Raw genomic sequence first — 27922 nt, 5'->3', positions numbered from 1 at the left:
CAGTCACAGTAAGGTGTGATTTCTTAAAGAAGTAAACCCTGAAACGACAAGACAAATCATTTGAAAGACATTTGCTTTTTTCCCTACCAATCTGACTTGTCTTATTTATCTATAATTCTCTTTTATAAATTGTAGTCTCACACCAGTGGCAGAGTGGGAGACTTTTGTCTTTTATTTTAGTCTGAGCGGATGAACTCTGGAGTGTGAGGATTTTATGAGATGCTGATTATTCTTGAACTTGGGGAGTTTATACCCTAAGGACCTAAAAACTTACCACAGGCCTGAAGGCTTAGGGCCCTGTAACAGCAACTTGAAGGGTTTCAAAAGATGCAAATCAGGAAGGAACATTTGGGCATGTGTGTCCACGGCTCAGGGTGGTGGATATGTGCTGACCATCGCATGGTCTAATTTGGCTGGATTTTGGTATATGCAATGGAAAGTAACAGTAGCAGGTAAGGCTGTTGAAATATGCTGGGTGAAAACCATTTTATTTTCTTAGCTTCAGGGAAATGCTGATGATTTGAGAAATATATTTTTGTAACCATATATGGGGGCAGTTGTCTGATGGATTCTGTGTGCACACAGGTGTGTGTAAGGACGGGTGGGAAGGGAGAGCATTCTGAAGCTGTTGTGATATTGCCTGTGGAGTCAATTAAAGCTTGTTTTAGTCTGTGTCTTATCATCTGCTCTGTTGACATTTTGGGAAAATAATTACTTGTTGTAGGGTGTGTCCTGTGCATTGGAGGATGTTTAGCAGCGTTGCTGGCTTCTGCCCACCATGTGCTATTAAATTCTACTTCCTTCCATTTTAATAACCAAAAATATCTCCAGGCAGTGCCAGTAACATTTCTGGTGGTTGATACACAGAAATACTGAAGACACCAGCACCTATTCAAAGACCAGATTGTAATTAAGCATTATCATTTTAAGTGGATTTTTTTCCTTTTGTGTTTTATAAAATGTTAAAGAATGCCAAGTATAAATAAAAATGAAAATAATATAATTCCCTCTGTATTCAGTAATTTCTTTTGCTAACTAAAAGTGATCGTAATGTGTTGTGGTAGTTAATGTCAGTGTGATGATGAATGTAGCATTCCTTTTTAAATGCAGTAAGTAATGTATGATTTGCTTCATTTTGTGTCCATCGTGACTTCGCACTCTTCAGAATGACGCACTAGAGCTCTGCAACAGAATAAGTGATGCCATTGACCGAGTAGACCACATGTTCACCTCCGAGTTTGATGCCGAAGTTGATGAATCTGAATCTGTCACCTTGCAGCAGTATTACCGAGAAGCAATGATTCAGGGGTACAATTTTGGGTTTGAGGTAGGTAAAATAAGAGGAACAATGTAGTATACTTTAGTAACTGCTTTGTAAGTTACTTACAGAAGTATTAAGACTCATTTAACAACAAACTTTATTTGTTGTAATCATAGTTTAGCCAAGAATATTACTGTACGTTGCTGCCAAATATTGGAAATTTTAGTTGACTTTTAAATTGTTAGATAATTGCCTGGTTTTTATTTTGTTTTAACAGCTTTCTACTACATTTTAAAACTTTAAGAGATGTTTAATATGATAAACACATACTTCTTAATATAAGCTTATGAATAAAGCCTTTATGATACTGCATTTTTAGACACTAATTCTTCATGCAGTTCAGAATATAAAGATTTAATTGGATTTTACTTTTTGGTTTTAGATAATGACATTTTTAGCAGACATGACATTATAGTGTGTAGGCATTACTATAATAAATTTTTTTATAATTTTGTTATACTTGAAATCTTCTTACAGTACCATAAAGAAGTTGTTCGTTTGATGTCTGGAGAGTTCAGACAGAAGATAGGAGACAAATACATAAGCTTTGCCCGGAAATGGATGAATTATGTCCTGACTAAATGTGAGAGTGGTAGAGGTACAAGACCCAGGTAATGTCCCAGAAGCATGCCTTCTGCATGAGTCATCTAGGGTTGGTGGTATTTTGTTCCTATATGGTATATGAAGTTTTGGAGCAGGTGGTGTAACAAGGAGGATTCTAAACTTGATAGTGATCAGTTTTTTGTTGTTGTTTTACTGAATATATATACTTAGGCTGCACACCTAAGTGGTGCACGCCGATAATCCCAGCAGCTCAGGAGGCTGAGGCAGGAGGATTGAGAGTTCAAAGCCAGCCTCAGCAACAGTGAGGCACTAAGCAACTCAGTGAGACCCTGTCTCTAAATAAAATACAAAATAGGGCTGGGGATGTGGCTCAGTGGTCTAGTGCCCCTGAGTTCTATCCCTGATTACCTGCCCTACCCACAAAGAAAAGAAAAGAAAATCTATACTTAGGAAATCCTGTTAACTATTAGAAAACTTTTACTATAAACTTACTCAACACAGGCATTTGTATAAAGATAAAACATGTATTTTGTTCTAAAGAGTAATTTTCCAGTTATATTACTTTCCATTATCATGTAATATGAGACTGCTGTAGCGTTTCCTTGGTGGGTTTGTGATTATTGAACATTTTCATGTGACAGGTGGGCAACTCAAGGATTTGATTTTCTGCAAGCCATTGAACCTGCCTTTATTTCAGCTCTGCCAGAAGATGACTTCTTGGTATGGAATAGTCTATAATTTTCTTTCGTTAAGAAACAAATTGAGGGGCTAGAGCTGTAGCTCAGTGGTAGAGTGCTTACCTAGCATGTGTGAGGCACTGAGTTTGATCCTTAGCACCACATAAAAAAATAAATAAATAAAATAAAGGTATTCTGTTCATCTACAACTACAAAGAAAAAAAGAAAGAAGTCAATCACTCTCTATTCTCTTGTTTATGTGTTTTCATATATAAATATGGTTCTTGGAACACTCTAAATAGCATAGCAAGATCTTAAATGCTTTTATTTTTAATCACAGTAGGGTTAAATTAAGTCATTATCTGGTATCCAGTTGTTTGTAAACCCTGGTACTTCTAAAATATTAGTTTCTGCATTTTATAAACTGAGTAAGGATTAGCTATTTCACTTCAGTGTAATGCTCGAGTTAAGTATTATCACTGTTCTGATAAATTCCATCAGATTTAAAATGTTCTTTAAAATGTGAATTTGTTTATTTTATCTTCCCAGTGATAGAGTTGGTTACATGAGAAGTCCTTTGCTTGTGTGTATCAATGCATCATGGGCAATTGACTGCTAATTTGTGCTTATTTATAAAAGTGGAATTTTGTACTATATTCTTTTACATTTCATTTGTGTTTAATTTGTGATTAAACCTATTTTTTTAAATTAATTAAAAATATTTACTCAAAGTAGCATGTCTCTTAAATATACTGGAAACCTAACTTGTACTGCTGATGTAATGCAGGCTCTGCTTGCCGTCTCTTCTCTTTCCCATTTCCCTTTGGTTTCTAGAGCCTACAAGCCTTGATGAACGAATGCATCGGCCACGTCATAGGAAAGCCACACAGTCCTGTTACAGGTTTGTACCTTGGTAAGACAGCTGTTCCAGCATTTCTCCTGGAGCCTACTGGTTGGGATAAGAGCAGGTCATCTTGTGAGATGTTTTAAGAGTATTTAGGGAAATGACAGTGAAAGCGATAGAAATGAGGTATATATTTAGAGAATTCCACATTAATTGTTCTAAATCCCATAGGAAGATTAAAATATCAACACAAGGCTGTTTCCTGCTAATCAGCAAGGTGAAACTACCTTCTTTTTTAAAAAAATATATCAGTACTACCATTCTACTCTTCCTTTTAAAATCTTTGCTCATGGGGAGGAAAGATTGAAAAGGTCAAAAGACACTGCAGGTGGGTGAATAACTTCTCTTCCCCTTTCCCTTATCTCTGGAAAAGAGTGGCAACCATTTTTCTCCACAAGTTTTCCTAGGAACCCATTTCCCCATTCCTTGGTAGTAAATTCTGATTTGTTTTTACTTTTTTTTTTTTTTTTTTTTTAAGAATAAGTAATGTTATGGCACAGTATACATTACTTTAACTACAGTTTTCAATTATTATTAGGCTATATAGTTTTACAGTATATGTTGAAACTTTAAAAACAAAATATCAAGAAGAGACTAATAAGTATCATGTTATTCTTGATACAATCTGAATAAAGCAAAAGTGTATTTGCATATACGCACCCAAAAGTGAAAACCCAAAACTTTTATACAATTTAAATCACACAAAAATAATTTATAAATGTAAATTTTTGAACATGAACTGTATTTCTTAAAGGGTACTTGCTAGCTTCTGAAAATTTAGTATAAGAACAAGTGTTAATCATTGATTGTTAAACTTTGAGACTCATTTATTTTATACAAACTCTTTCTACTAAGACTATTGTAAAAATGGGGATTATTTTTTGTAAGATTATTTGAGCTGTATACAAAGCCCACTGTGTTCCCATCAAACTGGCTTAAGCCTGTTATCATAAATAGAGTTTGATTTTCTGATCTCTTAAAATATTTTTCTAAGAATCCATATTCAGTAATTCAGTACACATATCTTCTTTAAAATATTTTATTGCGTAAGCAGTATTTTCTTTGTAAAGCAATTATAACAGAAAAAAATATGTAGAAAAATGGAGAGGACGTACATTAAGGAAAATTTTTGATGTAGGAAAAATTATAAAAGACAAGAAAAATACTCACATTGCCGTAATGCAAAGGTAATCACCAGTAGTATTTGAGTCCATGATCTTTGAATATGCCTGTCACTTCAAACTGTTGGTGGGACAGTTAATAGTGCCTGCTGTAGGCTCAAGTTGTCCTTTGTCCCCTCAGCCACTATGGGATGGTAAAACTGAACTCAGAGTCAGATTGCCTGACAGCAAGTGACCTGGGCTTCATTTAACATCTTTGAGTCTCCCCTTGTAATGTGTAAAATGGGCTGCTAACGAGGAGTAAATAAGGTAATAATATTTTGTAAACACTCTAGTGTCCCTTACACAGTGAGAGTTGTCTTTTGGTTTTGTGTTCTTCTCTGACAAGGAAAATTAATGAAATTGAGCGCACATCAGCTGTCATGTTGCTGCTGCTGCTTGCTTTCTTTCTCTTGTGCTGTAAGCTGCAGCTAATGACAGTAGCCTCATGTGCAGCCTTCTACGTTTTCTCTTTATTCATGCACCTGCACACATTCCACCCTACCTTTCTCTGCTCACATAATCATACAAGCATCTATAGGGTTGTTTTCCTGCATTTATGGTATAAAAATGTGTTCATCTTGGATATTAATCTCTCCTTTTTTGCATCTGACAATGTAGAAATAATTCCATGTCAACAGGTTCAGATCTAATTCATCTTCTTCTGGCCACACTGCAGACATCGTGGTTGTACTAAATTCTTTCACTACTCTATGGGCTTATCTTTATTTTGGCCATGAAAACATCTCTATGATAAATGTTGACCTCTAGTGAAATTTGAACATCTACTTTATTTTTATTGGCCATTTGGGTTTTCTTCCCAATGAAATGTCAGTTTCACAACATTAAATAAATAAATAAACATGCTTACACTCTTAAAATAAATGTTTTGTTTCATGTATGAAGAATATTAAACGTGTGTGTGCATGCCTGCTCTTTTTAAAACAGAATGTCTATACCTTCATGGGAAAATGTTGTAGTGGTTCTTGATTAAGTACTTCCCAGTCTTTGCTGAATTAATGACATCATCCTTATCAAATTGTTTCTTTTTTCCTTTTTTTAAAAAATATTTGTTCTTAAGTTTTAGGTGGACACGATATCTTTATTTTATATTTATGTGGTGCAAAGGATCGAACGCAGTGCCTTGTGCCTGCTAGGCAAGCTTCCACCACTGCACAACCCAGCCCCGTTCTTTTTGTCTTTTTCACCTTTGTTACTTATTTGAGTTTCTTTTACTCGATATTAGAATAATTGAGATAAGGAACCAAACTCAGATTTCCTGGCTTTCTGCTAATAGTTGCTTGGTTTTTGTTCTGCAATTTTTACAAGGGAATTTTAGATCTCTCTGAGTTTGCTACCACCTCTCCTGTGTAATGTTATTAAAAGGAAGGAAACAAAACCATGAAGGAAGAAACAGGATTCCCATTTCAGTTGAATTATCAGTGTGAAGAGAAAATATGACATAGAAAAACAAAACTTGAAGGGTAAAATCAGGTAGTTAAAAGTTCAGGGCTGGGGATGTATGTGCTCAGTGGTAGAGCATTTGCCGAGCATGCACGAGGCCCTGAGTTCAGTCTCCAGCAGGGGTGAAGCAGGGTGAGTAGAACTGAGAGGAAAGCGTGAGGATGGACAGATTATAACACACGTCCATTCCTGTTTACATATAGTTGTTGGGAAAATGGAATGCTCAGCATTTTTATAATCACTAGGTAAAATCTCTAAAGTTTTCGTTTTAAATTTTATCTTTATTTAACTTTTACTATAATATTTAAAAGAAAAAGAGAACATACTCTGGAAAAAAGAACAGTTAAATTATACTCCATCTACTTGGTTTGTCTTAAAGGAATCAAATAAAACTTCATGTACTCAAGAATGTGACAGTGACTCCCCCAGCGTAGGGCCTGTTGAAATATTTGCATGACCAGATCTTTTTAAGTGTAGATAGCATAGAGAATTCCTTTATATTAGAGAAGTGCCACATTTTCATCTACCTCTAAAGTGAGTGTAATCATTTGTTCAGTATATATCTTTTAAAAATTGGTTTTGGTGAAAAAAATTTGTGTGTTTAATATAGCTTTCTTAACTTTAAAAAAAATGATGTAATATTTGTAATTAAGTTTTTACTCTTGAATGGTTTTACTTTGGTCACTGACAAGATTAAGAGATATTCCCTTTACATTTAATAATTGCCTGGTGTGTCAGTTTTCTATTGACCACTTTAACAAATCGTATTTGTTGCCATTTCCATTGGCAGCTATTCATCGGAACAGCCCCCGTCCTGTGAAGGTACCTCGATGCCATAGTGACCCTCCTAACCCACATCTAATTATCCCAACGCCAGAGGGATTCAGGTATTTGGTGTTCTCCAGTCATTTCCTTTATGGCTTCTTCTCTGGTGTGCATGGCGATGCTCTGGAAACAACTGTTTGCTTGCCCTGAGAGCTAAATGTTTTTCTGTCTTGTCCATATGCTCTTAAAAGCTCTTATTTGTGTTATCTTGAAGTCATACCACAGAGCCTTAGTTGCAAACAAAAAAGACATGCAAATTTAAAACAGGCCTGTACCTTTAAAGATAACTGAATTTCTCAGCTTCTTTATAACCTCAAGCTACTAAGTGTATTCTGGCCTTGGAATAATTCTTTCTTTTTCTGTCTTTGAAAAATTACCTTAGGTAAACAAACTTAAGTTTGCGTAGCATAGTAAACATTTGGAAAACAGTACTGAACATCTCTGTAAAAGTGGAGAAAGCTGGAATGACCTTTCCGGTCTTGGCTAGTTATGAAGCAGCTGAGCACTGAAGTGGGTTCAGGAGCAAGTACATTCACAGGGATGTCCTTGAATGTGGTGGCATTTCTGCGTCTTGAGGTAGTGAGCATCCTGTCTCCCCTATGTGGTCACTTTCATAAGTTAATTTCATTTGACAGGATTTGCTAAGTAAGGACCACATTATTTTTTAAAAACCTTTGAAATTAGTCTTTTTTTCCCATACATGAATCTCAAACAGCATTTTGTATTTTTAAATATTTTTCACTTCTCCTCATGTTTTATTTTTAATTGAAAGCCATTTGCAAGTCCATCCGCTTTCTCACCTGTGTTCCTGAAGCTTTTCTTCTCGTCTTAGCGCTCGGAGCGTGACTTCGGATGGGCGGAGCCATGGCAGCCCAGCTGCTGCTCCTGTTGCTGCCACTGCCACCACTACCACCGGCCGCCTGGCTCCCTGTGGTAGCGACTCTGTGCCACTCAAACCCATCAGCAGTGCCCCTGATACCAGGTAGTCTCATTCCATCAGCGCATGTGTCCTTGCCATCCCTCATGTGTCCTTCCACAGGGACCTTAGCTTTAGGATACCTCATGGGGACCACTGGGCTTCTTTCCTCTAGTACTTGAGTGGTGCTCAGGGTCTTTTGTGGTTGTCACAGTCCCAGACTCTGGCACCAGCCAGCCAGGTGGACCGTGTGGCTGATGCTGATTTTTCTTTGGATTCGGTATTAGCCAAAATGACCATAGAGGATCAGAGGGAAGAATCTGGGCACAGTAGAAGGGGACATGACACTGCCTTTCCCTGGCAGTCACAGCGTAGTACAGAGATGGCATCCCATCATGGCATTAGGAAATGAATTTTTTAAGAGGTATCAATTTCTGACCTAATTTCCTAATTTTAAATAATTGTTGATTAGAAGTAGTTATACAAAAGTGGGAAAATGAGTTGATGGTGTTTGGAGAATAGATGATTATTAGAGCATTCAGATGTGGCAAGCTTCAGAAAAATTTAAGTCTCTTGCATTAGTCTTTTGTATAAGGAGAGACTCCCAGTCTCTTCCATTCTAGCTATTTCCTGGCAGAGGAGTTTATCAAGTTCTTCTGATGTATTTAATGAAGGACTCTGGGTCTCTGAATTCCTCTGCTATACTTGGGTAGAAAGACGGGATGCTGTCGATATCCCATCTTCTGGTAAGGAAGGTGACGTACAAAACTATTTGGGTTGAGGGTGATTTGACCAAGAGATGAAATGTAGTGAAATTCTACAGTCTTCAGCTCTTAGGGGAAAAAGATTCATATCTTAGTTGGCAGATAGATGACTTATGACTTTAGGATTTAAAGCCTTTAAAAATGAAAAGTTTTTGAATTTTAACAAGTTTAAAATTTCTACAAATGTTTCCAGTCTTCTCATTAAATAATTAATGTTCCTAATTTTAGTAATAAATGTAACCTAAAAACCTAAAAATATAAGTGTTTTACAGCTTAAGCAGTCAACTAAAAAATTAACAATTAACATTGAACCAGATTCTCATTTATCCTTGTTTTGTTTTGAGGACTTTATGGTGCACACATGCTTCCATATCCCGTGGTGGCTGCTGAGACTATTGTCTTTACAAATGCAGTGCAGAGTCAAGGCAGGTGAATCTGCACCAGACAGTGGCTGGGAATATTGAGCAGACTGGTACTGGCTCCCACACTCACTGTGTCCTCCTTCACAGGAGGCCTCTCCAGAACTGGAAAGGGAAAAGAATATTTCACTTTTTAAAAGTCAGTCTCAAAGTCTCCACAGAACTGAGGCTTAAGGCATTTGTTTATATTTTACTATAGGAGTTAAATACGTGCAATTGGCCTTTCTGTGCATTCAGTCTTGATGGTTTGCATAAGCAGTTTTGTTTTTTGGCATGTCACAAATAATATTTCATAAGTATTTGTGTTCAGTTTTTATATACTTGGACAATTCTTAACATCCAAGAATTTTAATAGCATCATAATATGTTATCTTGAAATTCATTGTTTTTACAAATGAGCAAAGTTTGCTTTAGGATAGTATGTATGAGGGTAGTTAAAAGAGCAAAACCACGCAAAGATGTGAGGGGTGGTCAGGAGACTACCACCTGCACGTGACTGCTTACTTTCACGGGGAGCCTCGGTGATCCTGGTGGTCCTGGGAGGTGGACCACAGAGCTGCTGTGGATTGGCTCACTGCTTTGGAGGCTCACCGGCCATAGGTGAGAGCCCGAGGCACAGCATGCCCCGGGCTTGTGAAGAGTGCCACAGGGAGGCAGTGACACTGATGACTTCAGTTCTCAGCCCACAGTGGGTAGCCTTTGCCTGTCTTAGAGAATCAGTAACCAAAATTGAATTTCACCTGACCTTGCAGTGTTTTAGGGCATTTTTCATTGATTTTATTTGCCCTAACAAATACCTATTCTGGGCTTCACTTCTCATCATTGTGCATAAAAAATGTTTTCGCTGTGGTGGATTTGCTGGAGCAGCTCCCGCTGATTCCCAGGAGCTGATTGTTAATTGTCTAGAGTTTTATAATGGTTATAACCCTGTCAAAATTGATAAATTCCAAGGCCTACCTCCTACCCTCTCAGGTCCCACCCCACAGGTAGTTGTTAAACATTCCCAGATACACCACTAGGAAAAGTGTGTGTTCTTGCTTTTTATCTTTGCAAAATTCTCTGAAGGACATGGGACCGACTTATTTTGCCTGTAGGAATCAGGAAGGTAAAGGCGTTGGGTGACTCCTCCATGGTCTCAGACTGTGGCACTGCTGATAAGTGGATGTCTTCCTTCACTTCAGCACCCGTGGTTTTGAACTACATGGCAGAGAAATTGTCACCCTCTTTCTTTTTTAACAAGTACTATACTAGGTTTGAAGATTTAAGGAAACATAAAAATGTATATATTTCATAATTTTCCCAATAGTCTGTGTTGTCAACTACTTAGTGTTTAATGAAAAGAGCATAAATGCTACCATACTTCATTATATCATTCACTTAAAAATACACACCCAGTAACCTTTTTAATCAACTAATGCCATATTTATTTTGGATTCTTTAATTTTTGTATTGCAGTTTTAACACTTCCTTTATAATTAATCCTGGTATTTACTCCTTATGGGTTCATTCTGGTTGCTGAATATTACTCTGGCTACTTTGTTCTGGAAAAGCAACTAATTAACTTTGTTCTATTTAATATATGAAGCTTCCTGCTCTTGTACTTTTGCTTTGCTAATACTGCTTGAGAAAGCATTAGGTATTCCCTTCCATTTTCTTACCATTTAGAGGTTTGGAATCTTTTGAACTATGTAATAATTTTATTACATTAAGTATGGTTGAGTAAATAAATGTAATTTAATGGAAACCTTGAACATTAGCTATATTAGCCATATTTTTACCTTACCTGGGCTTGAACTATGGAGCTTCCCATGCCTGTCAGTCATACTTAAGTTAACCCATCTTATGTCCTGTGTTAATGTAAAACAGGACATTCTGCAGGCAGGAACTGTGGGTCTGGCCTGCTGTTTGTGGAGGGATAATAGTGGAGCTCTCTTTAGCTCCAGAATTTTCCTCACAGCCTGTGGAAGGGGACCTTTTCTCAGTGACAGCTCTGTTCTTTTGGGTGGCAGTTCTTGTGGGACTGTCCTATGCATTGTCCTTTGCCCACTAGATGCCAACTGTACTCTTCCATGACAGTCCAGCGTGTCTCCAGACACTGCCATTGTCCTTTGGGGGGGCAACATTTTCCCCAGTTGAAAATCAAGGCTCCAGAAGAATCTCACAGATCTTTCATTTTAAGTTCCATTGAATTGATAGTTCAATTGTTAAAAATATTAAAACAGGGGTTCCAGCGTCCCTGAAAATGATCGCCTGGCTTCCATAGCTGCTGAATTGCAGTTTAGGTCTCTGAGTCGTCACTCAAGCCCCACAGAGGAGCGAGACGGTAAGTGTTTAAAGGTGTCAGCCACATTCTCTACCTGCCTAGTGATTTGTCTCAGTCAGTGCCTATTGTTAACACCTGTAAAGAGGAAGAAAGGGTCAGGAGCATTAGGCTCTATGAGAAGATTGGTGCTCAACACCCTGACTTTTCATATAGATGCCTCTATTTAGCTGGCTTTGCATATTCTGAGACTACTTTTTGCTTTTTTTTTTTTAATCAGTATTGCTGATATTTTAATTGTTGGGTACTCCTATTCACTTTAAAAAATATCAAAGTGATACTGCACTTGTTGATGATAGGCTGAAATTTTATTCCAATGCAGCCCTCAGTGTCTCTGCCCAGCAACATGTTGCTATTCCTGTTGCATCAGGACAGGGTTTCCGAAAACAGCCTCTTGAATGGAGTCCCCAGGAATGCAGGACCCATATAGTGTTCTTTTCTGTTATTTATGGGAAGTAGTAAAAAAACCTGATAGCAACGTATGAGTTTGGTACAATTTTCTAGAATTGATTATAGAAATAGTTTCTGGCACCCACATCAAGCACATTAGGAACTGATCACCAGAAAGGATGGCCGGAGAGTAACCATGGCCACTCACTGTTTCAGTCTTCCCTCAAGTATATTTATTTTATAAATCTTTAAATTGTGTTAAAAAAAAAATACTTTTTGCAGAACCAGCATATCCAAGAGGTGATTCAAGTGGGTCAACACGAAGAAGTTGGGAACTTCGGACACTTATTAGCCAGACCAAAGGTAAAAGAAGGACATTGAACTTAAAAATGTTTTCTAAGAGTGAGATGATTAGTTCCAATTTAAAATTGTCTTAGCTTGCTATGGGCACCAAGGCACATGCCTATAATCCCAGTGACTTGGAAGGCTAACCAAGAGGCTAACCAAGGCCAGCCTGGACAACTTAGTGAGATCCTGTTTCAAAAAAATTTTTTAAAGGTGGGATTGGGGGAAGGACATGTGGCTCAGTGGTACACTGTGTGGTTCAATCCCCAGTTCCAAAAAAAGAAAAAAGAAATTTTTTTTTTTTTGCTTTAACTTCTGAATTATTGGACCTTTTACATTAATATTTTGTGATGTCATTTATACTTCTGACATCAGTTCCCATTGTTAATTGTTTGTGGATGTTTCCTGTTTAGCAAATTACAAGCTTTTTATATTCTTAAGCAGCTTAGTATATTTAGCTATTTATATTGAAAAGTTGAGGGAAAAAACTGAAATGAAGTAGGTGATCAATCAGTATTTATCAGAAATGTGAATAGCAGAAAATTCACTGTCTAGCATTTTATGATCAACAGAATGCTTTCATGTATTTTTTGTCACAGCTGTCTTGAGCAGTATGCAGAATAGATGTTTCTCCCATTTCATAAATGATAACAGATTCTGAAAGACCTCATAATTTGGCCAAGGTAGTAAATGATACAGCTGGGATTAGAATACACTTCTGTCTTTAAGGCCAGAGCTCTCCCCAGCACAGCACCCCTTTGAATTAGAAGTTGGGAACTTCGTATGTATGACCAATCAGAAGAGTATTTGTCCCCAGGACCTATAGAGGTTAGGAAGGATTTCATGGAAGGAGGAGACTGACATGACTTTTTTTTTTTTTTTTTTGGGTGGTGCTGGGGATTGAACCAAGGGCCTTAGAATGCGAGGCAAGCATTCTACCAACTGAGCTATATCCCCAGCCCTGACCTGACTCTTGAGGGAAGACAAGTCTATAACAAAGCAAGAGGCAAAATACAGAGAAAAACATACCTTGAGGCTTGATAGCTGCAGAATGGTCCAATGGGACCAGACTGGCAGGTTTGGATGTAAATGCAGGTGAAATCTGAGGGGTGAGGTCTTTAGTGATCTAAGAGGTGGTGGGCAGCTCTCAAAGGCTCTTGAGCAGCTGGTATATTTGGTTAAAGGGAGGATGGGATTAGAAAACACTATGCAATAGATTACCCTGCTAGCCTGAATTGGGGAGGAATTGGGGAGATCAGTTAGAATGCCCATTCAAGTGATTCAGTATTAATAATACTTATTGGACTAAGGTGGGCTTCAAAAAGGGAATGGCAGTAGGAAAAAGCTTTGGTGCCATATTTGACAGGCCTGGTGACAGATTACGTGTATGTCTAGGATTTATGTAGGGGAGACATCCTAGGCTTGATCCTGATGGAGGGTCTGTTCATGGCTCCCCCAGAGTCCAGATCTTTGCTGTGCTTTTCGAAACAATTTATGGTAAGGTAAACTTGGGAACCACTGGGTCTGTTCCCCTTGGGAGAGCTACTACAATTCATATTTACATATTCAAGACTAAGAAATCTTGAAAGGGGAAAGTAAACAGCAATTTGGTGTGTTCCATAAATCTTTCAGTCTCACAGATCTGGAGCATGTGGTAAGAGAAGAAAAGAGGAAGGGTTAAAACAAAAAGACCTAGAAAAGTGAAATTGGGTCTCAATTCTACAGGACCTTTAATCCTGTTTGAAGGAACTTAGATTTTTGGTTAGCAGATAATGGGGAACTGAAATATAAACTGATGTAGGAAAGTAACTTGGTAAGCTTTCCTGTTTGCTAAGGTGCTGGCCAGCAGGAGGGTGGGCTGGAGATGTACTTCTAACAAGCAGCGGGTTTATTTAGTGTGTCTTGTCATGGAGAGACACTGTCTGCAGGCCTTCCATTCACCTGCTGTTATCTGAGTATGACGACATGCTGATGTCTGTTGCTCCATTGTCATTGGTATTTACTGGAAATTGACTTTGTTGTAGTGACTAGGACCGATGAGTTTGTGGGTCTCTCTGCAGATTCTGCTTCTAAACAAGGACCCATAGAAGCTATCCAGAAATCAGTCCGATTGTTTGAAGAAAAGCGGTATCGAGAAATGAGGAGAAAAAATATCATTGGTCAAGTTTGTGATACCCCTAAATCCTATGATAATGTCATGCATGTTGGCTTGAGGAAGGTGACCTTCAAATGGCAAAGAGGAAACAAAATTGGTAAGGAAAATAAGGAAGGTGGAGTGAAAATAGTCTCTGTTCAATGTGTCCATCTGTCAGGTAATTAACTCTGAGGGGCAGACACAGTTGTGAAAGAGGACTCCAGGCCTCGGGGAACTGGAGGGCCTTGGTGATATCAAGTAGGGTAGTGCCTGGCACAGTCAAGTGCTTTACAGAGTTTGTCATTCTCCATCTAATTCAGCTGTAAATCCCAATGGTTTGACATCCCAGAGGGGACACAAGAGAATACCTGCCCCCATGCTCCTGGCCCTTGTAGCAGACAGGTTAGACGGGGCCTGTGTGCTCCTGACCACTAGCTTCCACCCCAACACAGATCTCCTTGTGAGGCATGAGAGCTCAGAAGTGTAAGCCACTCATCACTTGTCTGATGTCTCTTTGGAAGTTTCCTGAAGCCAGTTTTTCTCTATTTAAAAATATTTACAGAGAGGACACATTGAGACTTCACTTATTAGGGGACATTCAAAACTATTTTGAGTCTTGCAGTAATTAAACTCTAGTGAACATAATTGTAGATATATAAACATACATCCAGAAGTAATGGACAACATGATTGTAAGCTTCAGTGACTAAACCTGTCTGTGTTAACTAGACGAGCAGCCTGTTTGTGTTGTTCCCAGGAGAAGGACAATATGGGAAGGTTTACACCTGCATCAGTGTGGACACGGGGGAGCTGATGGCCATGAAGGAGGTGAGTCAGCTGGCTCAGTGGGGCCCTTGAGTTGGTTTGCTCAGCATGAGAGAGTAAAGACAAGCTTCTCCTGCTCACAGCTGACAAGTGCTATCCATGGCAAGGTGTGTAGGCCTGAGGCCCATGTCTTAGCATTGAGACAGTCAGGACCAACGCGACAGCTGAGCTAACATAATGACGTGGGGTATAAAGGTGCTGAAGATTCCAGTGAGGGTGGGGAGTGAGTATGTCAAGACCACGGAGGTATGAGAAGTGCCACAGGAGGAGAAAGACCTGATGCAGGGAGCTGGGGAGAAGGTGACATTTGTGAGGACGGTCAGACATGGGTGGTGTTTTGACAGCTGGAGGTGGATTGACAAGAGTAGGGGAAGCCCAAAGAACAGCCTGAGGGAGGGAGGGAAAGGGCTTGTTGCCAAGGGAGGGGCCCTCTCATGGCTGGGAAGGTGGATGGGCTGAGGGTGAGATGGGAGGTTTGACCCGCAGGGTCCCAGCCACTTTGCCCTCGTGCTGGCCAGTGGCTCTCCACTTTCCAACGTGGTTGTAAACTTTTTTTCCTTATGTGTTAAATTTTTAATTGACAAATTATAACTGTGTGTATTGATGGGATAGGGTGATGTTTTGATACATGTGGGTAATGGGGAATGAGTAAATGAAGCTAATTAACCTTCCTCATCGCATTTTTTGTAATTTGAAACTTGCTGTTCTGGCAGTTTTATTAACTGTACTCACCTTTTCAACCATATGGATGAACGTGGAGGACATTGCACCAAGTGGAATAATAGACGAGGCACAGAAACACAGTACTGCATGGTCCACCTGTGAAATCTAGAGCCGTAAACTTCATACGGGCAGAATCAGATTTGATTTTTCTGTATTGCCCCAAAGCAAAACACCAGTGATAGCTTGCTTATGGATATTTAATGTTTTGGGTGGTTATATTCACAGTTGTAACAGTAATTCTAGCTGCTGTATATCCTCACTTATTCAAACACAAGCATTCTTAATTTTCTTGAACAACAAAGGAAAGAAAATCTGTAAGTCGAGTCACATACAAAAGGACCATATGCCAGTGGGCCTGGACAATGAAAGTGTCAAAGAGACACCTTTACAGACCTCGTTGCTTAGGACATTCCTGTTTCTTGTTTGTGATGGTGTTGATAGTTATCAGCAATTTTCCTTTCACAGATTCGATTTCAACCAAATGACCATAAAACCATCAAGGAGACTGCAGACGAATTGAAGATATTTGAGGGCATCAAGCACCCCAATCTGGTTCGGTACTTTGGTGTGGAGCTGCACAGAGTAAGCCACCTTGAGTCACACTGCTTTGTGTGAGGAGTCAGTGAGGGTGCACGATGGAGTCCTGTTCTACATCACAGGTCTTCTCATTTCAGAGCACAGTAACTTTGCCTAATTATCAGGAAATCTCCATGAGTTACATCATTTCTGCCTTCTCTCTGAAACTAGAGGAGTTCCTCCTAAAATGTAAGTTGTAGACTGTAGTCATCAACCCGACATTACAAAGCACTGAAACCTGTCCTGCCAGTCAGAAGGTCCTTCTGAAGCACCCCTCCACGTGACATGTGCCTGCTTTCCATTCACAGTACATCATTAAGTGATGCTGAATACTTGTCTCTGCTGTTCAGGAAACTTTGTAAAATGACAGAAAATTAAAACCTTACATTCATTTCCCCTGGGTTTAGAGATGCACGTTGTCAGGGAAGAGAGGATAACTTGGAGTGTCTTGGTGCAGAGCCGAAGCTTCCAGGGAGAGTTGAGTGTTGATCATTTCTGATGTTTTCACAAGTATGTCTACATTGGAAAAGGATGTGTTTCAGTACTTAATAGTATCTAGGAAGGCCTTGTGACTCCTTGTCTCAGATTATATGGCAGACTTGATCTTGCAGGATTATAGAAGTGCATCCCCTGTGATTTGGAGGAGGCTTTCTTACCCTGATGAGCTCTGTTAGACACATCTTCTGCACAGCGCACTCAGTGCTTGGGATGGCCAGTGTGGCGCATCACTAGGAAGAAGAATGATTCTGGAGCACGGCCTGGGTGGTTTTCCAGACTGTTCACACTATAAGGAACACCACAGTCAGGGCTTCATCTTATTCCTCCTGTAGGAAGAAATGTACATCTTCATGGAGTACTGTGACGAGGGCACATTAGAAGAGGTGTCAAGACTGGGGCTCCAGGAGCATGTCATCAGGCTGTATTCAAAGCAGATCACCATCGCCATCAACGTCCTCCATGAGCATGGCATAGTTCACCGTGACATTAAAGGTAATCCCCACGCGCACCCGGTGTCCACATAGTAGGTGCTCTGGAGATGCTCGCTCCCATCCTCTCCTACACAGTATGTCTATTTCCACGTAGATAGATCTTTACTTTAACAAACACCACATTGAGAAGTGATATAAAACCATGTCTCCATCCCTGAGAAGAGTCTCTAGCTTCTTATCTGTTTGTTAGAGAAATCTGCTTCTCCAAAAGAAAGTTTCATGAGCTGATTTGACATAGCCTGTGTGTTTACTACATATTTGTCAACAAAGCAACCTTTCTATTTCTAGTGTCAGCATCCTTATGTATTTGTAAATGAGTGTTGTAAATTTATAAAATGATAGTAAATCAGAAATAGCTTTGTAAGTCAATGTACAGTTATGTCTTTGGAGGTAAGAACAGGGTTTATTTACACCAACTTCCAAATTAAAGTTCTGTTAAAGGTTAATTCGGTCATGCTGATTGGTTAGAAGTGCATTTCACTCTGGCACAAGGGGAATAGCGATCCTTTCATCTCAGATCTGTTAGTGTGGACGTTTGTCTTAACCGCACTGTGCCCCTGACCTTTTTCTTTTTTTTTTTTTTTTTTTTTTAAGTCTAGGAAATAATTAAAGCAGGAGAGTATTTTTTTTTCTCTAATTGGCACTAAAGAGTTCCATCTGTCATGTAGTCTGAGTTTAACCTAAACACACTTACTTGAGAGTTGGTGTGACTTCTGACCAGAGACCAGATGCAGTCTGTTGGACTACTTCAGATCCCACCAGAATCTGCTGCATCTGAGCATAGGAGTTGTTCATGCTCACAGCATGGCTCACCCTAAGTCACCAAGCGTTCCCAAGTCTTGCTGGCTGCCTGCCTCTCTACCACATGGCTTTGCTGTGGGGATTATTCTGGGCCCTTGCTTAGTTGGCCCGGTATCAGCCCCTGGCATTGCCTATTTCAGTTGTTCAGAAATCTTACTCTTGGTGCACTGTCATGAAATGGTGGCTGCGTAAAGAGAATTGCCCAAGTCCTTGAATCAGTTCAGCACACCGGTGTCCTTATCTAATGCCTTATAGTTCAGCATGGCTAACGCTGAGTACAGGTGCAGGATTGCAGAATCACCACTCTAGTCCACTGTGGGGACCTGAACCTTGGGAGGACTCGAGTGTTGAGGATGACTGTTAGACTACCTCTCATCACATGACTGCTTACCAGTTTGGACGTCTTTGTGTCGCTTTTTGTGAAGAAGTACCATAGACACATGCTAGAGATGTGTGACTTAGTTGGAGCAATAATATCTCGTAGCCTATAGTAAAAGGTCAAGCTGCATTGAGAGGTGAGCAGTAACCCCAAGTTCCAGTTATAAGTTGGTATGAGTTAGGCTTGTCTATTACTTGTAGAAATATTGGAAAATTACAGAACATTGTTTTTAGTCATATTCTAAAACATATCCTGAGGTGGCCTCAGCCACACCTCTGAAGAACCACAGCGTGTGTGCTGGTCTTTCTACATGTCTCTTCCTCTTGTGGAGGCTGTTAATTGCATCCAACTCTAATGTTCAGGAACTGTCACAGACATTTGTGTTTTATAATAATTTCTCAAGTATTGTGTGAGTTTTTAGAGTTAGAATCTATGCATCTTTCATTTCCAAATTTATTGGTCAGAGCTATCTATCCTGATGTTAAATTTTGTTGCCTTGTATTATTAACATTTGTGAATAAGCATCACATCTTTTTATAATTGCACGTTGTAAGTAAAACTCCATAATCTTTATATTACTTAGTTTATAAATAGTTTCTTGTAGTTTAGATTACCACATTAACATGCAGGTGCCAATATTGTGTTTCAGAGGCTGATTAATGACTGCTTATTTCTTGTTAGGTGCCAATATCTTCCTTACCTCATCTGGACTCATCAAATTGGGAGATTTTGGATGCTCAGTAAAGCTTAAAAACAATGCCCAGACCATGCCTGGTGAAGTGAATAGCACACTGGGGACAGCAGGTATGGGCCAGTGGGGCTGGTCTGCACTCATTAAGTGCTGTGGGTGTGGCTCCTGGGTTTCCCTTCACCCTTCCTGGTCAGCACAGACCTGCAGGGTGGGAGCAGGTTACAGGTCATGAGGAGGACCCTCCCCGACATGCTCAGGCTTCTCCTGGAGGGCAGCTGACTGAGTAATGATCTTAACTACCCTGGGAGGATAGCTGCTTTTTCTTCTCAGAAAGACTCTTGTGTTGTTTATAGTGTTACTAAAACTATTTTAGTTGAAACGGTATTTTGATTGTTTAATGTCATAAAATTTTGTATCCTCCTTTGCAAATTCAATTTCCTGTTTTCAATGTGAATACAATTTATTTGAAAATTTGCACATTCAAAAGTTTTCTGTTCAAACAGAATTCTGTCCCTAAAAAGTCCATTCAACAAATGAGTCAAAATCCCTGTTTTCAGTTTCAGCATTCCTTTGACATAATTCAGGAAAATAATATAAAAATATTAATTTATTGCTCGGCACTCTTAATACATAGTATTACAATCACTATATCTGTGACTTTTAAAGCATACATGGCACCTGAAGTCATTACCCGTGCTAAAGGAGAAGGCCATGGACGTGCAGCAGACATTTGGAGTCTGGGCTGCGTTGTCATAGAGATGGTGACAGGCAAGGTAAGCAGAACCTGTACCTGGAGGAGGAACTTCAGGAGGGCACTGTACAGGGATGGGGCAGTAGTTGTGGTTTATTATTGGTTATAAATTCTGTGGACACATTTTCTGCCAGAAAACACAATTAGAGATAAAAATGTGACCTATCAAAAGACAGAATAATGTTGAGGAAAAGGACAAACTAGGAAACAAGTGTTTATAAGATATATGCTATAGAGAACACTTAACAAGTGAATTTAAAGAAAGCATAAAGAAGCAAGCAGTTACAAAAAGAAACATGAAATTGAAATTTAGGTCCATGCGAAACCTGCACATTAGTACTTACAGTAACTTTATTCATAAATGCCAAATGTTGGAAGCAACCAAGACGTCCTTCAGTGGATAAATGGGTAAACAGACTGTTACATCCCCACAGTGGGATATTATTCAGAGATCTTTAAAAATGTGCTATGAATCCTTAGAAGATAGAGGAACCTTAGTTACATCTGGCCAAGTGAAGAAAGATGGTAATCTGAAAAGGCTGCTTACTGTATGATTCCATCTGTGTGACATTCTGCAAGAGGTAGAACTGTAGACATCAAGAACATCAGTGGTTGAAGCACACGGACATGGAGGACAGGTATTTTCAGGGTTGCAAAACCATTGTGTGGGATGGTGGTGATGGATGCATGCCATTGTGCATGTATCCAAACCCACAGGCTCCACAGCACAGAGTGTGAGTCCTGATGTGAACTGTGGACTTTGATGAACAATAATTCATGGATGTTGGCCTATCAGTTGTGACAAATGGTCCACACGAATGCAAGATGAGGATAACAGGAAACTGGAGGGGTGGGGAATTGGGTGAGAACTTCGTATTTTCCGAGGGAGTTTACTCTGGAAAAAATAAGCCTGTTAATTAAAAAAAAAGAAAGAAAGAAACATGAAATGTTGAGCTTCATCAGAATTACATATTTAAAAGTGGAATTTTATTTTTTACTTAGCACATGAATAACATTTTAAAAAGATAGAATACTTGCTTTTGGGGTATAAGGAAATTGACATATATTGTGGTCAAAAATGCAGAATACTCTGGGAAACAGTATCTATCAGAATTAAATTGCATACCCTCAAATCAAGAAATTCTTCCTTCTGAAAATTTAGCTTCTGATGAAGATACTACTGAGGAGTAATTATAAAAATGTATAGTATAGACATGTACACAAGAGTGTCTGGCTGTCTAGCATCACTTACACAGAAGAAACACTAGCAAGCTCTTAAGTGTTCTTAGGAAACTAGTTAAATCATTATCCAGCTATACTTGCAGCTGTGGAAAAAGAACACACCTTGCAAGTGCTCAGCAAACATTTGCTGATGTTACCTCTGTTAGCGTTAAGGAAGATAGCCACGATGTCCGCATTATTTTAGTCAAGCCACACAAGAACATGTATTCCCATTCAAGAGTACATGTTGGAATAACCAATCAATAGCACATAAATTAGAATGGTATAATAACTCGGTTCCTTCCCCTGTGAACCTCATTTTTCTTCTCATCATGGTAAAATAAGCTTTACCCACACAGAGTTTTCATTATTCAACCAGGGAGCATATTAAATCCCTGTGAGAGAAATGTTGAGTTTTGTATGTTTTAGTGACTTTTGTATCATTTTACATATTACATCTTTTAGTTATGTGACAGTGGCTTCTAAATTATGCTGGACTAACAGAATATCCCAAATGGGCTGGGCAAACTGTGTTGTCCGCCTGCGTTTAGACGAGGTTCCATTGGACTGTCACACCTGTTCCTGTATGTACTGTCCCCAGCTTCTGTCGTGTTCTAGTGAGAGAGCCGAATGCTTAACGGGGATCAGGTGACCTCAAGGCCTGAAGTATTTTCTGTTTGTTCTTTTGAGTAAGTTTGCTACTTCAAATATAGATACCAATTTTAAGATGCCTAAGATTGAGTATTTGCATTTTACATGGCCATGTAATATTAAAATCTGACGTTTTTCCCCGTCTTTGTAGAGGCCTTGGCATGAATATGAACACAATTTTCAGATTATGTATAAAGTGGGAATGGGACATAAGCCCCCAATTCCTGAAAGATTAAGCCCTGAGGGAAAGGACTTTCTCTCTCACTGCCTGGAAAGTGACCCGAAGATGAGGTGGACGGCCAGCCAGCTCCTCGACCATTCTTTTGTCAAGGTCAGATCACTGATCATTATCTTCATGTTTAAATATTTAAGTTCAGTTTTGCATCTGGCATGTAAGGAAATTTGGAAACTTAATTTTAAAATACCTTATCTAAAAAGGAAAGGAACTAAATGTCTTCTTATGTGAGGGAATTTTATGTTTTTTTTTTTTATTTGAATAATGTTTATTGAGGTTCTTGATCTATTTTGGCGGCACATATTTAGGTACACCTGGGACAGCTGAATAGGATTTTAAGTGGTACTGGCTCCAAGATTGGTTTCCACTGCAGTGAATGGGTAGTCTGTGGCATCAGGGACAGGTTAGTCAGGACAGCCTGATGTGAGACCTGTGGTAGTGGTGGTGGCCTACTGAGCAGGAGAATTAGAGCAGTCGGGTGATCTCAGTTGTTATTTTCTCTTGATTGAAAGGCTGATAACCTAGCCTATTAGAGAGGGATTGGCCAGGTGAGGAGTCGAGGCAGGGTGTGGCAGCCTGCATGAACAGGCATGGAAGGCCGAGTCCAGAGGGCAGAACCGATGAGGAGCCAGCACAGGTGAGGAAAACGGGGTACGGAAAGGGCAAGAGATGGCCTGGAAAAGGAGCAGCACAGCTTTAAGGAATGCCAGTTTTATTGTAAGTGTAACATGATGAAATAACTTTTTGGAAAGATCACTCTGAAGGAACTAGTTAGGAATCTGCTGATACAGCTGAAGAATTGAGAATGGGCAATTAGCAAACTATCCACCAGGTTTGGAGTAGCATGGCCTTGACTAAGGATCTGGTCGGATGTGAAATGTGAAGGGGGAACTTGGGGAGGAGTCTAGGGTGGCCCAGCTTCCTGGCTGTCAGCAGTTCATGGAAACTACCTTCACCACTGTAAAGGGCAACTGGCTAAGGGGCGGGCCAGGGGCATGATGGTTTCTCCTCCAGTAAGTTAAATTCACAGCACGTTTGGAACATTTGCTTGTGGATTTCAGATGAGCATTTGGATGTTAGGGCTGGCACTCCAGAAGAAACTGGGCTGTGATAGAGATTTGGGAGGCAGAAGTGTTGCTGGGGTGTGTGTCAGAACAGTGAGAATGAGGAGACTGGAACCCCGAAGAGCAGCACCACAGGGCTCTGTGAGGCACTCCCACTGCCAGAGAGAACCGGGAAAGAGCGGGGGTGTGGAACAGGCAGCTGGGCTAGCTGTGGGGCCTTAGGGACTAGTCATCGGGAATAGTTATTTCTTATAGAATATGTAAATAATGGATCAACATTGACCCAAGATTAGACATCTGTTTGAAAAAGGAACTTCAGTTCTCAGTTCCCAGGTTCTCCCTGAGAGAGGACACTCAGCACTGTCCCCAAGCATTTCCTTTCTTGTGCCTCTCCCCGTGTCCAGCAGGGTGCTGGCACCAGGGTAGTAGACCGGCCTTTACTGTCAGTCTCGGCTCAGGCGAGCTTGCTTGTGTGCCTGCACCTGCCTGGGCTCAGCTCTCTCCTGCTTCCTCACAGGTTTGCACAGATGAAGAGTGAAGCTCACCAGCCCGTGGCCTGGTAGTGTGTGGACTTGGAGAACCCCTTAGTCACTACTGTATGTAATATTTACATAAAGACTGCTGAGAAGCAGTGTTCGCCTTTTAACCTTCCAACTGAAGACTGCACAGGTGACAGGCGTCGCTGCTCCCGCTGCTCCTGTTTGTCTGACGTGGCACAGGGCCTCCTGAGTGACAGTGTCCATGAGGTTAAAGAAGCTGCATGTTAAGTGCCATTACTACTGTACACGGACCACCGCCTCTGTCTCCTGTTTCTCCCGTGGTGGAGAACCATGACATCAATGTAGTGTTTTCACCCTTCTGGGTTCAAAAGAAGTTGTGGTGTTATCAGGTGTCCTGGACCTTGTTCTGATCTCCTGTTGTTGAGTGCACTGACTGTGAAACCTTTTTGTTGTTGGCAAGCTGCAGGTTTGTTATGCAAAAGGCTGATTAATGAAATTTAAGAAAAAGGTTCTTTTTTCAATAAAAGGTTTATTTTAGGAAAGCTAAGTCACACTGTCTTTTAATGGTTCACAGCTTAAGAGCCAGCAGTCAGGAGAGGGGCCTGGCATTTTCCTCAGCAGAAGGAGCACAGCCAGTGTGTTCAGCTGGACACTGGCTAGGTGTTCCTTAGGGACTGGTGTCTCCTTGCTGACCAGCAGAGGACATAGTGAAGCAACGCTAATGGTATGAGGTAGCCCTTCTTAATCATATCCTACTAACCAGCAAATTACAACCGAAGCTCAAGCCTAGTTACCACATGTCAGGCTCAGTTTATTTTTAAACCAAGATGTAGAGGTGCTAGGTCGTCGGTGTAAATACTGCCGGACGAGGAGAATGCATCTACATTCAGAGTGTAAACTGAATTTCAGCAGTGAACCTTCTCAAAAAGCCTAGCTTTATGTCATTGATGGTATTCTTTACTTCATTTTGCTATTAAAATTTTCTTTTAAAAGATTGACCTTGAAGCTTCCCGAAATCTTTTCAGGTCCTTGACTTGCTCCTTCCACGTAGCAGCTACACTAGGCCGGCCACTCCTCCAGCATGTTTTCTGTTCCCTCCCTCCAGGGCAGTGGGTCTTTTCAGCCAAGAGATTAACATCCAGAGGATTATAAAACAATTAGAATTTTGTCTAAAAGTTTTTTTAATATCCTTTTGAGCAGTAATTTACATAACCTTATAATTTATTAATTTGAAGGGTATTATAATTCAATGGTTTTTAATGCAGTTATATAGTTGTACAATCACTATCCTAATCTGATTTTCGAGCATTTCCATCACCTCAGAAAGAGACCACATGTCCACTTGCATCACTTGCCATTCCTGCCTAACCTAAGGTCACTACTCAGCTACTTCCTGCCTCAGTATACTGGCTTGTCCAGACAATTCTTGTAATTAGTACCTTACAATATGTTGGCTTTGTGTCTTTCTTCTTTCACATAGCTCACTTCTGAATTTATTCACATTGTAGCATGGATCCATACTTCATTCCTTTTTATTGATGATTGCTATTCCATGTAGACGTGTAATACTTTTTTATCCATTTACTAGTCAATGGGCATTTGGGTTGCTTCTGCTTTTTGAAACATTCCCATACACAGTCTTTGTGTGGACATGTCTCCTGGGAGTAGAACTGCTGGGTTGCACGGTAAGTCCATGCTCATCATTCTCACTGGCAGCATCTGAGGGTTCCAGCTTCTCCTGTTGGATAATTGCTGTTCTTTTGAGTGTGAAGTAGTGTTGCATTGTGGTTTTGATTTGCTTTTTCCTAATGATGGCGAAACCTTTTCATGTGCTTGTTTGACCATTCATACAACTTCTTTGGTGGAATGTCTACTCAGATTTTTTGTCCCATTTTGAAATTAGCATTTTTTTGTCACTTGTTGAGTGATAAGTGTCTTCTATCAATTCTGGCTGCAAGTTCTTTACTGGATATGTGATTTGCAGGTGTTTTTTTCCCCTGCAGTAATTACTTGTCTTTTTATTTTCTTAATGGGTTCCTTTTTGAAGCACAGAAGTTTTTAATTTTTTTAAAGTTCCATTTACCAATTTGTTCTTTATTGCTTGTACTCTATGTCATATCTAAGAAATCATTGCCTTATCTAAGGTCACAAAGACACCTTTATTTTCTCTAAGAGTTTTATAGTTTTAGCTCTTAATAAAGCCTATTGTCTATTTTTAGTTAATTCATCCTTTGGCATGTGGGTCTTTGCATAACCCAGCATCATTTGTTGAAGACTGTTCTTTCTCCATTGAATTGATTTTACATCCTGTTGGAAATCAGTTCACCATAGATGTAAAATGTACATCTGGACTCTCAATTCTGTTCTGTTGATCTGTATGTCTATCTTAGGTAGATGTCTCCCAGTCTTGATTATTGTAGCTTTGGAGCAAGTTTTTAAAATGGAAACTGTGAGTCCTGAAACTTCTTTCTTCTTTATTCAAGACAATTTTGACTATTCTGAGTTATTTGCATTTTCATATAAATTTTAGGATTAGTGTGTCAATTTCTGCAAAACAAGCAAAAAACCCAGCTGGGATTTTGATAGGAATTGCATCAAATCTATGAAACTATTTGAGGAGTATTGTTATCTTAATTTTAAGTCTTTTAATCCTCAAACACAGGATCTCTCTCCATTTATTTAGGTACTTAATTTCTTTTAGCAATGCTTTGTAATTTTCAGTGTACAACTCTCAAACTTATGTTCATTCCTAAGTGTTGTATTCTTTTTCATGTTATTGTGAATGAAAATATTTCTTGATTTTATATTAAGATGTTTGTTGTTAGTATGTATACTTACAGTTGATTTCTAATACTGATCTTTGACCCCGTGGCTCTGCTGAACTCACTAAGTAGTCCTGCTAGCTGTCCTGTGGACTCTGGAGCGTCCTCTGCACCTGAAGTTGTGGTGCTCATAAATAAGGGTAGTCTCGCTTCTTCCTTTCACAAGAGGCTTCTCTTTTCAACTCTGCCTGGCCACGCTGGCTGACCTTCCAGTGCACCATGGAGAATGGACATTCTTTTCCTGCTTTTCATCTTGAGTAGAAATTAGTCACTAGGATTTTCACTGATACCCTTTCTCTATTTGAGGAAATTTCCTTCTCTTCCTGGTTCATTGAGAGCTTTTGTAATGGTCGGATATTAGACTTTGCCAAATGTTCTTTCTTCGTGTATGGAGATTATCATGTAGATTTTGTCCTCAGTTTGGTTGATAAAGTGTATGGACTGATTTGTGTTCCTGGCTTAAGCCCTAGTTGATCCCTGCATGAGCTCCCTGTGTGTGCTGTGCCTGGGTTCGCAGGGCTTGTTGAGGACTCGGCTTCAGTGCTGCAGGAGGAAGGCCCGGCTCTGCAGTTTTCATTTCTTGCGATGCCCTGTCTGGCTCTGGTATCATGTTAATTCTGGCTTCCGACAGTGAGCTGGGAAGTTTCCTCCTCTTTTTCACCAAGAGATGGTGGGAGATTGATATTGCTCACCAAACTTCTTTACATATTTGATAGAATTCGCTAGTGAGACCAGCTGGACATAGATTTCCCTGGGGGGGGGGGGAGATTTTAAGCTATTAATTCACTCTGTGTACTTCTTAAAGTCTCTACTTCCTTTCATTGATATCAGTAATTTCAGTCTTTCTAGGAATTTATCCATTTTAGCCAAGTTACCTGATGATTGCCAGTTGTTTGTAGTACCTCCAGTAACATTTTTAATTTCTATAAAGCCAGTAGTGGTGTCTACTTACAGTCCTGAGTTTAGTAATTTGTGGTTTCTCTCTCCTTGGCTAAATAAAGGTTTGTTGATCTTTCTAAAGATTTGACTTCTGGTGTCAGTTGTATTCTCAGTCTATTTTTCTGGATTCCATATCTGTTTCTTGTACTGATATTTATGTTTCCCTTCCTTCTGCATGCTTTGGGTTTAGTTTACTGTAGCTTTGGTGTGAGTCCTTAAACTTTGTTTAAGAGTTTTGGCCAGAGTTTGCCAGCCTTTGAACTAGAGCATTAAAGAAAATTAGAAAACAGTATTTCTTTCCTAGCCTAGTGGAGCTTACATAAAAGGCCACTGTCATTCAGAAGCAGGCCCCTCTGCAAGCCCATGCATAAAAGCTGCATTTGTACACTAGAGTAGGAGGTGGTGCCAGAGGTGAGGCAGCCACAACAAGACTGTCCTCTCTGTGGACTCATACCGGCCGCCGAAGGTGGCCCTAAAGTGGGACTTAGACTTGTATAGGGACTCCTGGTGGAAATGAGATTGTTTCCCAGGATGCAACAGCATTAAGGTCCAT

The 27922-nt window shown here is 39.8% G+C and overlaps 1 protein-coding gene across 5 annotated transcripts in view; it reads left to right on the top strand.

Annotated features, from left to right (window-relative positions):
* The window catches only part of Map3k4 (mitogen-activated protein kinase kinase kinase 4), a 132087-nt gene extending 107937 nt beyond the window's left edge, over window positions 1–24150 (top strand). For 2 of the 5 annotated variants that reach the window (XM_058580950.1, XM_058580949.1), the window contains exons 13-28: window positions 1166–1327; window positions 1799–1932; window positions 2527–2605; window positions 3397–3475; window positions 6881–6977; window positions 7748–7897; window positions 11237–11337; window positions 12007–12087; window positions 14130–14321; window positions 14960–15030; window positions 16216–16332; window positions 17157–17316; window positions 19177–19299; window positions 19853–19959; window positions 21961–22140; window positions 23626–24150. In XM_058580950.1, the coding sequence (XP_058436933.1) occupies window positions 1166–1327; window positions 1799–1932; window positions 2527–2605; window positions 3397–3475; window positions 6881–6977; window positions 7748–7897; window positions 11237–11337; window positions 12007–12087; window positions 14130–14321; window positions 14960–15030; window positions 16216–16332; window positions 17157–17316; window positions 19177–19299; window positions 19853–19959; window positions 21961–22140; window positions 23626–23646 (1854 nt within the window). In that variant the 3' untranslated portion in view covers window positions 23647–24150. The remainder of the gene's footprint in view (window positions 1–1165; window positions 1328–1798; window positions 1933–2526; window positions 2606–3396; window positions 3476–6880; window positions 6978–7747; window positions 7898–11236; window positions 11338–12006; window positions 12088–14129; window positions 14322–14959; window positions 15031–16215; window positions 16333–17156; window positions 17317–19176; window positions 19300–19852; window positions 19960–21960; window positions 22141–23625) is intronic. The other 3 variants (XM_058580951.1, XM_058580953.1, XM_058580952.1) reach the window with 3 other exon arrangements.
* The last annotated feature ends 3772 nt before the right edge of the window (window positions 24151–27922 follow it).

The sequence above is a fragment of the Marmota monax genome, unplaced genomic scaffold, assembly GCF_021218885.2.
Source record: "Marmota monax isolate L192 unplaced genomic scaffold, Marmota_monax_Labrador192_F-V1.1 WCK01_AAM20220418_F8-fsc00083, whole genome shotgun sequence".
In the NCBI taxonomy this organism is placed as follows: Eukaryota; Metazoa; Chordata; class Mammalia; order Rodentia; family Sciuridae; genus Marmota; species Marmota monax.
Note: the sequence above shows the minus strand (reverse complement) of the source record. Positions and strands in the feature narration are given on the sequence as shown.